Below are 12,747 nucleotides of genomic sequence, written 5' to 3' on the forward strand. Positions count from 1 at the left end.
CTGCTGCACCCCACAGCTGGAGGCTGCGACATTCCCTGGAGAAGCCCCTCACCCCACCCACTCCCCGTAGAGCCCAGGGGGCAGCTCCGCTCAGCCAGACCAGGGGCCTGCCGCGGCATTTCGGCAGAGAGCGGGGATGGGAATTGGGTGACGCTCCCTCGCCCGGCCCCTTGGGAGGGGGGGAGCCTTGCGGCAGAGAGTGCGGCGCGCCGTTGCGCGACGCTCCCTGGGCCCCTTGGTAACGGCGAACGCCGCGGCGGGGGCGGGGAGCGGAGCTCGGCGCTGCTGCCCCGGCCCGGCTCCGGCCTGGTCCAGATCGACTCCGCCCGGTTCCCCCCTCCCCCCACCCGACCCTGGGGCCATCGGGCGGGCTGCATCCCAGCCCCCCAGCCCGGGCACAGCGCCTGGCGCCCCCTAGCGGGCGGGGCCCGGGCAGGCTCCGTGGCGAGCTGCTCCCTGCTCCCTGCGCGCCCGCTGCTTGGCGCCCCTCGAGCCGGGCTGGGGCGGGGAGCCAGGCTCGCCCGCTCCCGCCTCTGCCTCCCGCCGCCCCTGCCGCCCACGGGTGTGAGCCCCCCCCCCCCCGGCCAGGCTCGCCCCAGCTCGCCAATGCCCTTCCCACACTCCTGCCACTGCCGCCCCACTGCCCTGAGCGAGGCTTTCTCCCCATGCCAGGCTCTCTCCAGCGCCATACACAGCTGCCCCTGCCCTTCTGACACTGCCTCCCCACTGGGGCGAGCTGGGATCGTGCCCCCTGAGCCGGGCTCTCTCCAGCGCCGTATACAGCTGCCCCTGCCCTTCTGACACTGCCTCCCCACTGGGGCGAGCTGGGATCGTGCCCCCTGAGCCGGGCTCTCTCCAGCGCCATACACAGCTGCCCCTGCTCTACTGACACGGCCTCCCCACTGGGGCGAGCTGGGATCGTGCCCCCTGAGCCGGGCTCTCTCCAGCGCCGTATACAGCTGCCCCTGCCCTTCTGACACTGCCTCCCCACTGGGGCGAGCTGGGATCGTGCCCCCTGAGCCGGGCTCTCTCCAGCGCCGTATACAGCTGCCCCTGCCCTACTGACACTGCCTCCCCACTGGGGCGAGCTGGGATCGTGCCCCCTGAGCCGGGCTCGCTCCAGCCGTCCCGCGCCGTTGGAAGCGCCTCTGCAGACGGCAAGGTTGTCCGGTGATTTCGGACATGGCCTCGGAGGCGGTGAAGGTCATAGTGCGCTGCCGGCCCATGAACGAGCGAGAGAAGGCCCTCAGCTGCCAGGCCGTGATCAGCATGGACAGCCCCCGGGGCCAGTGCTTTATCCAGAACCCGGGGGCCACTGACGAGCCCCCGAAGCAGTTCACCTTCGACGGGGCGTACTATGAGAGCCACAACACTGAACAGATCTACAATGAAATTGCCTACCCGCTGGTAGAGGTGAGTGAGGCCAAAAGTGATCTATGAGCCACAGAGAGTCTCCATGGAGAATGGGTGGCTTGGGAGATTGGCAATGGCCGGCAAGGCCTTTCCATCAATTACTGCAGAGTTAAGGGCCGGCCCTAGGTTTTTTGCCACCCCAAGCAATTGCCAAAGCAAAAAAAAAAAAGGGTCCGGAATGCCATCCCTGAAATTGTGCTGACCCAAGCACGTGCTTGGTTTGCTGGTGCCTAGAGCCAGCCCTGGCACAGTTTAAACTTTCATTAAAAAATCCTACAAAGTTTTAATCTTTATGGTTCTGAAGAAAACCCACTGAATGTGACCTCATGCTGCACTGTCTCCTTGATTCATAGATTTGAAAGCCAGAAAGGACCATTGGGATCATCTAGTCTGACCTTCTATATAACAAAAGCCATGAAACTTCCCCAAAATAATTCCTATAGCAGATTTTTTAGAAAAAAAATCAATCTTGATTTGAAAATTGTCAGCGACCCTTGTAAATTGTTTGATGGTTATTTACTCTCATTGTGAAAAATGTACATCTTATTTCCAATCTGAATTTGTCTAACTTCGACTTCCAGTCATTGGGTTGTATTATATCTTTCTCTGCTAGACTGAACAGCCAATTATAAATATTTGTTCCCTATGTAGGTCATTACAAACTATAACCAATCACCCCTTAACCTTCTCTTTGTTACACTAAATAGATTGAGCTCCTTGCATCTACAGTAGAACCTCAGAGTTACGAACTGACCGGTGAACCCCACACCTCATTTGGAACGAGAAGTATGCAATCAGGCAGCAGCAGAGACAAAAAAAAAAAAAAAAAAAAAGCAAATACAGAACTGTGTAAACATAAACTTCTAAAAATAAAGTCAACATTAGAGGTCCTTTGCACTCTTCTGACAACTTGCAGCCAAAAGGGCTATCTGGACCCGCTGATCTTAAAATGTCTCTTTAGTAGCTGCTGTTCAACATCCTCCTGAGAGATCTAGTAGTGGAATGGAAAGAGTGTAATAATCATCATATGATGAGACTACATCATCTGTTTTTTCCCAAGTACTGAACAGAAATATTTATTGGTAATTTCTACATTATTATTGATAATTCTACCATTTGAATTTAGCAATGAACGAATACCATGGTCAAGATTCTTTTATGCTTCTAATATACTCAAAAAACTCATTCTAACTTTGCTTAAATATACTTGCCATAGATTTCTCTGTGTGTCCCTTTTCTTAACTTCTGGTTTATATATATTACTATCAACTTCCCCCTTCTTTAATTTATTATGTATTATTTTTTTCATTTTTTATAGCTGCTTTCACTTCCCCTCTAAACCAAGTCAGTTTTTTAATCAGTACGATCTTCTTCCTTAATTGTGGCTTTTGGGGCATCTAATAAAGTGTTCTTAAACAATTCCAAAATATGATCGATCATATTTTTCTAATTAAATTTTTCCTCCCAGCTGATTTGGCAGATAATTGTTTGCAGCTTTGTGAATGTGGCCCTTTTAAAACACAAAGTATACATATTACTGGTTTGGACTTTATTCTGTTTGCACATTATAAATGTGACCAATTCACGGTCACTTGTACCTAAGCAACCATTAGTTTTTAGTTCTGTGATCAGTCCCTCTTTATCTGTCAAGATGAGGTTTGATACAGAGTCCTCCTGTGTTGATTGCAACACTTTTTGAGTTAGGAAATTGTCATCTATAATATTTAGAAATTCCAAGGATGTTTTAATACTGGCAGCCAGTGGGGATTAGCCACTGGGCCAGTGGGGCCTGTGCCCAGGAGTTCCAGCCAACTGGGGGACCCCCGGAAAATCCGCTGCCACCGGTGGAAGCCCAGAGGCCCAGCTGCCAAGCGGGCAGGGCTGGGGAAGCCCCCGCACCCTGACCCTTCTTCATGGCAGCAGAACAGGGTGGGGGAAGTCCCCCCCCACACACACACCCCACCACCCATCCCCAGCAGAAGCTGCTGGGCACCAGGGCAAGCCACCCCACCCAACCTGCCCTCCAGCAGAAGTGCTAGGTGGGCAGGGCAGGAGAAGCTCCAGTGCCCCAACCCTGGTCCCCCACAGAAGCGTGGGGTGGCAGGAAGCCCCATACCTGGACCCCCACTGCGGCCCTGGGACAGCGAACCACAGCCAGTGGGAGTTGCGATCGGCCTAACCTGCGGATGCAGCAGGTAAACAAACCAGCATGCCCCCTGGCCGGCTTCAGGCCAAAGGTTGCCAATCCCTGCACTACGGTAAACTGAAGAACATTAGCATAGTATTTCTCCCCTGCTCACTCAAAGGCATCTCTGAAGCTGGCAAAGGAGGGGATGACCTCAATCAGCAGGGGTTTGGGAGGGCTTCACAGCAGGGGGCTGAGCAATTCACCAGGGCTTTGCCCTTTTCCTCATTTACAGCTCTTCGCAGCCTCTCTCCCTAACCATGTTTCAGTCTCTGGTGAATTGGCATGTGGTTCATTTTTTTCAAAATCTCTGTTTAGTTATTATTGCCATTGCATCTGGGGAATCTTGCATTCAGTTTTTTTAAAAATCAGTAAATCCGTCACCCAGTGGTGATTCGTAAAGTTATATCTGTTTCATGTCTTGCTGAGATGGGAAGGAAGGAAGGAAGGAAAGGTCACTCCAGGGCCAGCTCTGGTTTTTTTGCTGCCCCAGGCAAAACAAAAAAAACAAAAAACCTGGCAGGCCTGCTGGAGCGGCGAACAAAAGGAAAAAAAAAAAACCCTGCGGAGCGGCAAAGGGGAAAAGAAAAAAAAAAAACCTGCGGGGCGGCCAGAGCGTGGGTGCAGGGGGACTCCAAGCCCTGCAGACATGCCCTGGGCAGCAGAGTGCGCACCCCGGCTAGCAGGAAGGAGAGAGAGAGAGCAGGGGGACAGCCAGGGCTTTCTTCAGCAGGGCCCTCACCACGCCGCCTGCCAGGAGGGCTCTGTGCCACTCAGGGAAGGACGCAGGCTGCCCTGCTGGGCTTGCTACAGACCTGGCACCGCTCCCAGCAGGGCGCTCCCCTCCTCCGCACTGCCACCCCCTACAAAAAGAAAAAAGAAAAAAACCTGTGGGGGCGGCCGAAGCAGTGAAGCAAAAAAAAAGGATTGGAGGGAAGCCGCCCCTTGGAATCTGCCGCCCCAAGCACAAGCTTGCTCGGTTGGTGCCTGGAGCCGGCCCTGGGTCACTCCCTCCTTTAGCCAGCTTTGCAAAGGATGAATTTGAGTGAGTAGATGAGAAATAACATTCTTATCATTATTCTAGGATGAAGACTTCCCTTTTAGCCACAATCAGCTGGAGTTCCATTTGTTTCTCCGGTCCTCAGAGTATCTTCTGATCTGCAGCAAAAGTATCCTAATTTTCTATACTATAATCAATGGGCCCTTCCTGTTTTGACCACCTCTGTTCTGTCAGCCCCTGGGGTGTGAGAGAAACCAGTGCATTTATACAGCAGTGAAATATATTTTATTTTATTCTCTTAGTCTATGGCCTGAGCTAGGAAGCTTGTCTTTTGCACCTACTTTTCTTCCGCTTCAGGTTTATTTTTCTGGGTTTTGGATGAGATGTAAAACCAAGTCCTTGGTTTGTAGAGATAAAGATCCCATGGGACTTTCCAGAAGAAATTCAAAATTCCAGCTCAGGTGCTTGTGTTCCATCCACCTACAGATGACATTGCAATTTCTTTGCTCACCCAGCAGTTTCTCGCCTTCCCTATAAAAGCACTGTTAGGTGATAGAATAGAATCTTAGTAGCTTGATTCAAAACATGTGAAAGACGAAGATAATGGCTATTATCTTTATTTTTTTCTTGAATTTTCCAGGGTGTTACTGAGGGCTACAATGGCACCATTTTTGCCTATGGCCAGACTGGCAGTGGGAAGTCATTTACCATGCAGGGCATTATGGACCCTCCCACACAGAAAGGCATAATTCCCAGAGCATTTGAACACGTTTTTGAAAGCGTACAGGTATGTAGTGACATGAAATGGCTGCTGTAGCAGGGACTGTAGTCCAGATCCTCAAAGCTATTTAGGTACCTAATTCTCATTGATTTCAATAGGAGTTATGTGCCTAAATATCTTTGAGGATCTGGGTCTATATGTTATAAGCTATTTATTAATAGGTTTTTCTACAGTATTCACTGCCATAGTATCTGAGCCCCACAAACATTAATGAATTTATCCACACAACCCTATGGCAAGGTAAGGAAGTATTATCCCCCATTTTACAGATGGGGAAACTGAGGCACAGAGCGGGCACATGACTTCCCCAAGATCACACAGGAAGGCTGTCACTGAGCCAGGATAGAACTCTGATCTCTTGAGTTCCTCCTCAATGCTTTAGCCACATTCTTCCCACCCCCAAATTATCAGTAGGGTAGCAGGAGACCTCCTGTCAACTTGCCAAGAACTTCACATGATGAGTACATGAGCACTGAATGCAGTTTTGGTTGGCTGAGTGTGTATGATTCAGTAATGGGCATATGTAGAGTCCAACAGTGTCCTTGAGATTTGGGACTCAGGTGCTGTTTATAGCTCTACCACATTTACTGTGTGACTTCTGGCAAATTGGTGTTTCTCTCTCGGCCTCAGTTTCCATATCAGTAAAACCAGGATAATGCCTAAATCTTAGGAAGTTGTGAGGCTTAAGTCATTAATGTTTATAAAGTGCTATGAAGCCCTCTGCTGAAGGGTGCTAGAAAAGGACAAGATACTTTTACTCCAAGCTGAATGTTCTCGATGCTGTGTATTTACCAGTGTAAACGAGCCCCTCACACTTAGGGTACGTCTACACTACGGGACTATTCCGAATTTGCATAAACCGGTTTTGTAAAACAGATTTTATAAAATCGAGTGCGCGCGGCCACACTAAACACATTAAATCGGTGGTGTGCGTCCATGGTCCGAGGCTAGCGTCGATTTCTGGAGCGTTGCACTGTGGGTAGCTATTCCCTAGCTATCCCATAGTTCCCGCAGCCTCCCCCGCCCCTTGGAACTTCCGGGTTGAGATCCCAGTGCCTGATGGGGCAAAAATCATTGTCGCTGGTGGTTCTGGGTAAATGTCGTCAGTCACTCCTTCGTCTGGGAAAGCAACGGCAGACGCCTTTTTTCCCTGGATTGCCCTGGCAGATGCCATAGCATGGCAACCATGGAGCTTGTTTTGCCGTTTGTGACTCTCACCGTATGTGTACTAGATGCCGCTCACAGAGGCGATTCAGCAGCGCTACACAGAAGCATGCTTTTGCTTTTGCATGACAGCAGAGATGGTTACTAGCCATATTGCACCATCCAAACCCTTCCATAAATTGGAACTGAGGATGATCATGGCTACCAGTCCTTTTGTACCATTTGCTGCTAGTGCCCCTGGTCAATCAGCCAGGGGTGCAAAAGCCAAGAGTGGTTGCTAGCCATATTGCACCTTCCATCGTTTTGTACCATTGGCTGCTGTCATAAGTGCCCCTGGCCGATCAGCCAGGGGCGCAAAAGCAAAAATTGGGAATGACTCCCTGAGTCAATCCCTCCTTTTTGGTATCTAAAAATAGAATCTGTGCTGCCTAATATAGGCAAGTGTGCTAGAGAACCACCTGCTCTGTGTCAGAGCCCGCAGAAATTATCTGTATGCTATTCACAGGGGGTGCTCCTGTAACAACCCCACCTGTTGATTCCGTTCTTCCCCCAGCCTTTCTTGGCTACCGTAGCATTGTCCCCCCACTTGTGTGATGAATTAATAAAGAATGCAGGAATAAGACACACTGACTTGTTAGTGAGAAATGAGTGGAAGGCAGCCTCCAGCTGCTATGATAGTCCAGACAGGACATTAAGCAGTGTGTAGGAGAGAAGCCCAGCATCCCACTGCTAGTCCAGGGGCAACTGAATCTTTTCTTTACACATGAAGGGTGGGGGCTGATGGAGCTCAGCCCCCTGTTGCTATGATGAGGATGGTTACCATATTGCACCATCCATCCACCAGAAAAAATTAGGGCTAATAGGCTGATGACGAGGACGGTTACCAGTCCTTTTGTCCCATCAGCTGAAGCTGATCATGAGGATGGATTTCCAGCTTTTTGCATGATCAGCTGATGCTGATGATGAGGATGGATTTCCATCATATTGTACCATCAGCCGCCCATGGCGGGGGGGGGAGCAAGGATGTTGGTGTTGACTGCTGCACTATCGCGTCTCTCTGCAGCATTCAGTAAAGATAGGGTGACATGTAAAAGAGTCAGAGGATTGTTTTACCTTTCGCTTCTGGGGGTGGGTGGGGGGTGGGTGAGTAGATTGCCAAGCTATGCCCTGACCCGCGGGCACTGTGTTTGACCCTAGAAGCATTTGGAGCTCAGCCAAGAATGCAAATAATTTTCAGAGGCTGCAGGAACTGTGGGATAGCTTCAGTCCTCCAGTCCATGAGCGTCCATTTGATTCTTTGGCTTTCCGTTACACTTGTCACGCTGCAGTGCGCTGAGTCCCTGCTATGGCGTCTGTCTGGAGATTTTTAAAAAAGGATTCTGAATTTCATCTTCTGTAACGGAGCGCTGATAGAACGGATTTGCCTGCCCTTACAGCGATCACATCCGCATGGTCCATGCAGGAGCTCTTTTTTTAGTTTGATTTCGGACTGCATCGCCACCCGTGCTGATCGGAGCTCCACGCTGGGCAAACAGGAAATATTCAAAAGTTCGCGGGGCTTTTCCTGTTTACCTGACCACTGCATCCGAGTTCAGATTGCGGTCCAGAGCGGTCAGTGGTGCACTGTGGGATAGCTCCCGGAGGCCAATACCGTCGATCAGCGTCCACACTAACCCTAATCCGATATGTTAATACCGATACTGGCGTTACTCCTCTCGTTAGGGAGGAGTACAGAAACCGGTTTAAAGAGCCATTAAAATCGATATAAGGTGCCTCCTAGTGTGGACGGTTTTGGCGTTAAATCGGTTTTAAGCTCCTAAAACCGATTTAAACGCCTAGTGTAGACCAGGGCTAGGTCTACACTTCTCAGTGTCTATGTATTGTATGGCAGGAGTTTACAATCTGAAAGGTCCCATATAATGTGAACTAAATAGTTAATCTGCAGACTAAGTATTTTCAAAAAAGCCAAGGGGGGTTAGGCACCCAACTGTCATTGACAGTCAATTGGAGTTTAGGTATCTAACTCCCTTAAGCACTTTTGAAAAACTTCCCCTAAAATCCCATCTCTTGTTTTTGTACAGTGTGCCGAAAACACCAAATTCTTGGTGAGAGTCTCTTACCTGGAGATCTACAATGAAGACATAAGAGATTTGCTAGGAGCCGACACCAAGCAAAAGTTGGAGGTGAGGAGATCATAAAGTAATTATGGCTAAATGAGGATATGCTTTAATTTGCTCTGACTGCTATCAGGCATGCCTAATAGAAATGCGGGAGAACCCAGCAGAAACTTTTTGCAGAAACTGAAACATGAAGCATTTGGGATGTGACAAAAACTGTTCTTACTATGTTTAGTGAGTTTTATCTACAGTCTGGTCCCATTCCCCCAAATCTCATACTTTCCTTTATTGTGTGAGACCCAGTTTGAATACACTCTTGTACATGAAAGTAGAGTGTGCTTCAAATCAATGTTGAAAGTTATCATCAATGTGTTTTTACCCTGACAAAAGGTTAGACTCAGCTGCTCTCCGCAATTGATTTCAAAGTTCTTTATTCTTGATGGTGGCTATTAGAATATGCAACTCACAAGACCAAACTTACTTCTGTTATTTTACGTAGGTATTTGAATTTAACTGAACACGTACAAAAGAATGCCTGTGACTGGTTCCTGCCACCTTTGGCATCAATTTAAAATGCAATACAAAAATAATTACAAAACCACACACACACTCTCTCTCTCTCTCTCTCTCTCATGGGATCTGAGCCCAGGCCCTGGAAGGGGTGTGTGCATGCATGCATGCATTGTCCTTTTTTAAAGGGGACGCTTTAGGTGGAGCCCTGGCCAGTAGCCACTGGACTTGACCAGAGCCATGGTGGAGTGGCAACTCCTGGTCCTGGGGTTAAAAAATAGCTCTGTAGAACTGACCTTATCATCATTTGTCACTCCACCAATTTTTGTGTGCAAACTTTACCAGCAGTGACATTTTCTTCCAGTTCATTGATAAAGATATTGAGTAGCATTGGACCAAGAACAGATCCCTGTGTGGAGCCCCACTAGAAAGGCTCCAATTGCGTGATGAGTCCCCATTTAGAAGAGCTTGTTGAGGTCTATCAATTAGCCAGTATGCATAAGGGCTGCAGGACTGGACCCAAGGTCCTAACTTTGGGCTAGGAGGTGGGAATCTGCTTCAACTTTACAGGGAGGCATGAAAGGAGTTAGGATGCTGAAAGTGGACACATGGAAAGAAGGGGTCAGGAGAGAGGATACACAAGATCATAGGGAAGGGGAAAGATGTAGTGAAAACAGAGATGTAAGAATGAGAGGGATTGTGCAAACCCTTAAAGTGAGGCTGAATTGCTCAACTTAGAAGGAGAGGGAGCCAGAGAAGGGATTTGTAGGGGCCTGGAAGAACATTAGGTTATGTCTAGTTAGGAATACAGGACACCTAACTGGATGGACCATTGATCTTGTCCAATGTGGCAAGTCCTATCTTACAGTGTCCAGTTCCAGATGCTTCAGAGGAAAGTGCAAGAGGTCCCCAGTGGACCATTATAGAATAGCCTGCACATAGGGGAAGTTTCTTCCTGATGCCCATAAGTTAGTATCTGATTTATGCACTGAAGCAGGAGGGTTTCTGTCCCTTATCCATTTTTAATCTTATCTAATGTGACTGTGGATGATCTTCTTATCTTTAAAAATCACTGATCCTTTATTGACAGGATACTGCAGAGGTACAACTCCCCATTGGAATGCATGGGAAAGGCAGGAAGTTTCAAAGATGTAGTACAGTAAAATTAATACAATTAATTCTTTTGATTGTTGTTTTACAGTAGCTTTGCAAATCTCTGCCCTTCCCATGCATTCTTGTGGGGAGCTGCATGTCTTCTCTTCTAATTTACATGCCAGCAATATTGTCAGTATAAGGAAAACCAAGGTACTAGCACCATCTGCTGCACAGAAATGTTGAAACTGTGACAGAACTTTAGCATGTGCCTGGCCCTATAGGGGTGAAATCCCTGGTGGGTCCCCATTTCTCTCTCCAGAGAGAGTGTAGGGAGAAATTGAGTTCACTATTTTAGAAAGAGCCTCCTGCACATTCCTCCTTTTTGTTCCACATCAATAATGACATTGGTTTCCATGATGACTGCTGTTGGCACAGGCAGGGCAGTGCTTGGGCAGAACTGTTTCCACGGTAACACACGCTGGTGACAGCTTCTGGCTGTAGCTGCTTCTACAGAATAATTAAGTGAGTCAGTGTCCTGTGAAGACCCAAAGCCTAGGTAGATCTCTGCCCCCTGCAGCCCTACATGTTTCTCCTCTGAGATCCCATTAGTATTATTAATTGTATTTGTTTCCTTTTAATGTCAGTGACTCCTGGCCACCCCTGCACCCCAGGGACTCACAGTCACTTGCCATGAAATAAAGCCCTGCAGAGAACAGGCCTCACTGAGCTCTGCTTGGAAGACATCACACTCAGTTGAAGTGCAGTGTCAAGTGAGTGGAATGTCCTTATTCCCCCCTAGTAGGCTAAGTACAGCTTCCTCCCATGCAAGCCAGTGCCATTCCTTCAGCCGATCAGAGATGGGCATTGGTGAGGACTTCGCCAGGGACTAAGCTTCCACAGCACTCCTAACTTTAGCCATCCCAGTCACCTGATATATCACAGTTAAAAGCTATAGTATAGATCAGGGGTCAGCAACCTTTTGGAAGTGCTGCGCCGAGTCTTCATTTATTCTCTCTAATTTAAGGTTTCGCGTGCCGGTAATACATTGTAACGTTTTTGGAAGGTCTCTTTCTATAAGTCTATAATATATATAACTAAACTATTGTTGTATGTACAGTGAATAAGGTTTTAAAAATGTTTAAGAAACTTCACTTAAAATTAAATTAAAATGCAAAGCCCCCTGGACCGGTAGCCAGGACCCAGACAGTGTGAGTGCCACTGAAAATCAGCTTGCGTGCCGTCTTCAGCACACGTGCCATAGGTTGCCTACCCCTGGTATAGATTGACCTAACCCTGATCCTGTAACTCGGTTACCCAGGCAGCCCAAGGCTTTAGCTTGGTTAGGGAACATGGCTAAGGTCCTACCTACACTACAGTTTTTAACTCTCTCATAACCTGATTCTGTTCTATTCTAGATAGGTTCTTATGGTGCATTTATCACAGTAGTGTCAGAGTGCTTTCCAGCAGTGCATTAAGCAAGGTGACTAACATCTGTCACATATCTGAAATCACATCAGGATAACCATGTTGTAGCTTGGTCCCCCGACTCAGTTATTTTGTGGTGCAGATAGGGTCCTAGTTGTCAGCTCAAATGATGATGGCCATAACTGTTTGCAAATGATTTCAAATACATTTAAAAGCCCCAATGAGAATGGAGCCTAAGTGGTGTTTGTGATCCTAGTGGGCTATTCTGATCACTTTTTCCTGTGATGGATTTGATGGATCACGCAAGGCTATAAAAGAAAAAACATATACTTTAGTAACATCTTTTATGAAAAGTTCCCTCTGCGGGAATTTTAGTTGCTGGGAGGATTCTATTAGAGATTTAATGTATTGGGGATATCTCTCTCCAGAACAGGACTTTGGAGTCACCAAAGAAAAACTGACACCCAGATTTTATACTTGTCCTGAGCATGATGGGCAGGATTTTGAGAGTTTAATCAATGCCGTGTAGATGCCCATGTGGTGTAGAGGGGATCAGTAAAACACCTAATATCAGTATCCCTCACTATTGTGTCTCAGGGTTTGTCTACATATGTCGGGGTTCCCTCCCTACTCTGAACTTTGGGGTACAGATGTGGGGACCCACATGAAAGACCCCCTTACGCTTATTTCTAGCAGCTTAGGTTTAAAAACTTCCCCAAGACACAAATCCCTTCCTTGTCCTTGGACGGTATTGCTGCCACCACCAAGTGAGTTAGACAAAGATTCAGGAAAAGGATCACTTGGAGTTCCTATCTCCCCAAAATATCCCCCCAAGCCCCTTCACCCCCTTTCCGGGGGAGGCTTGACAATAATATACCAACCAATAGGTTAACCAGGTGAGCACAGTCCAGACCCTTGGGTTTTTAGGACACTAAAAACCAATCAAGTTCTTAAAAGAAGAACTTTATAATAAAGAAAAAAGTAAAAGAAGCACCTCTGTAAAATCAGGATAGAAGGTAATTTTACAAGGTAATAAGATTTAAAACACAGAGGATTC

At 47.8% G+C, this 12,747-nt stretch overlaps 1 protein-coding gene across 2 annotated transcripts in view; it reads left to right on the forward strand.

Annotated features, from left to right (window-relative positions):
• Positions 1-590: 590 nt before the first annotated feature.
• LOC120387674 (kinesin-like protein KIF17) overlaps positions 591-12,747 on the forward strand; it is a 32,703-nt gene continuing 20,546 nt past the window's right edge. For both annotated transcript variants that reach the window (XM_039508640.1, XM_039508641.1), the window contains exons 1-3: positions 591-1,413; positions 5,239-5,385; positions 8,625-8,726. In XM_039508640.1, coding sequence (XP_039364574.1) covers positions 1,183-1,413; positions 5,239-5,385; positions 8,625-8,726 — 480 coding nt within the window. In that variant the 5' untranslated portion in view covers positions 591-1,182. The remainder of the gene's footprint in view (positions 1,414-5,238; positions 5,386-8,624; positions 8,727-12,747) is intronic.

This window comes from Mauremys reevesii, linkage group 21, assembly GCF_016161935.1.
Source record: "Mauremys reevesii isolate NIE-2019 linkage group 21, ASM1616193v1, whole genome shotgun sequence".
NCBI classification, from domain to species: domain Eukaryota; kingdom Metazoa; phylum Chordata; order Testudines; family Geoemydidae; genus Mauremys; species Mauremys reevesii.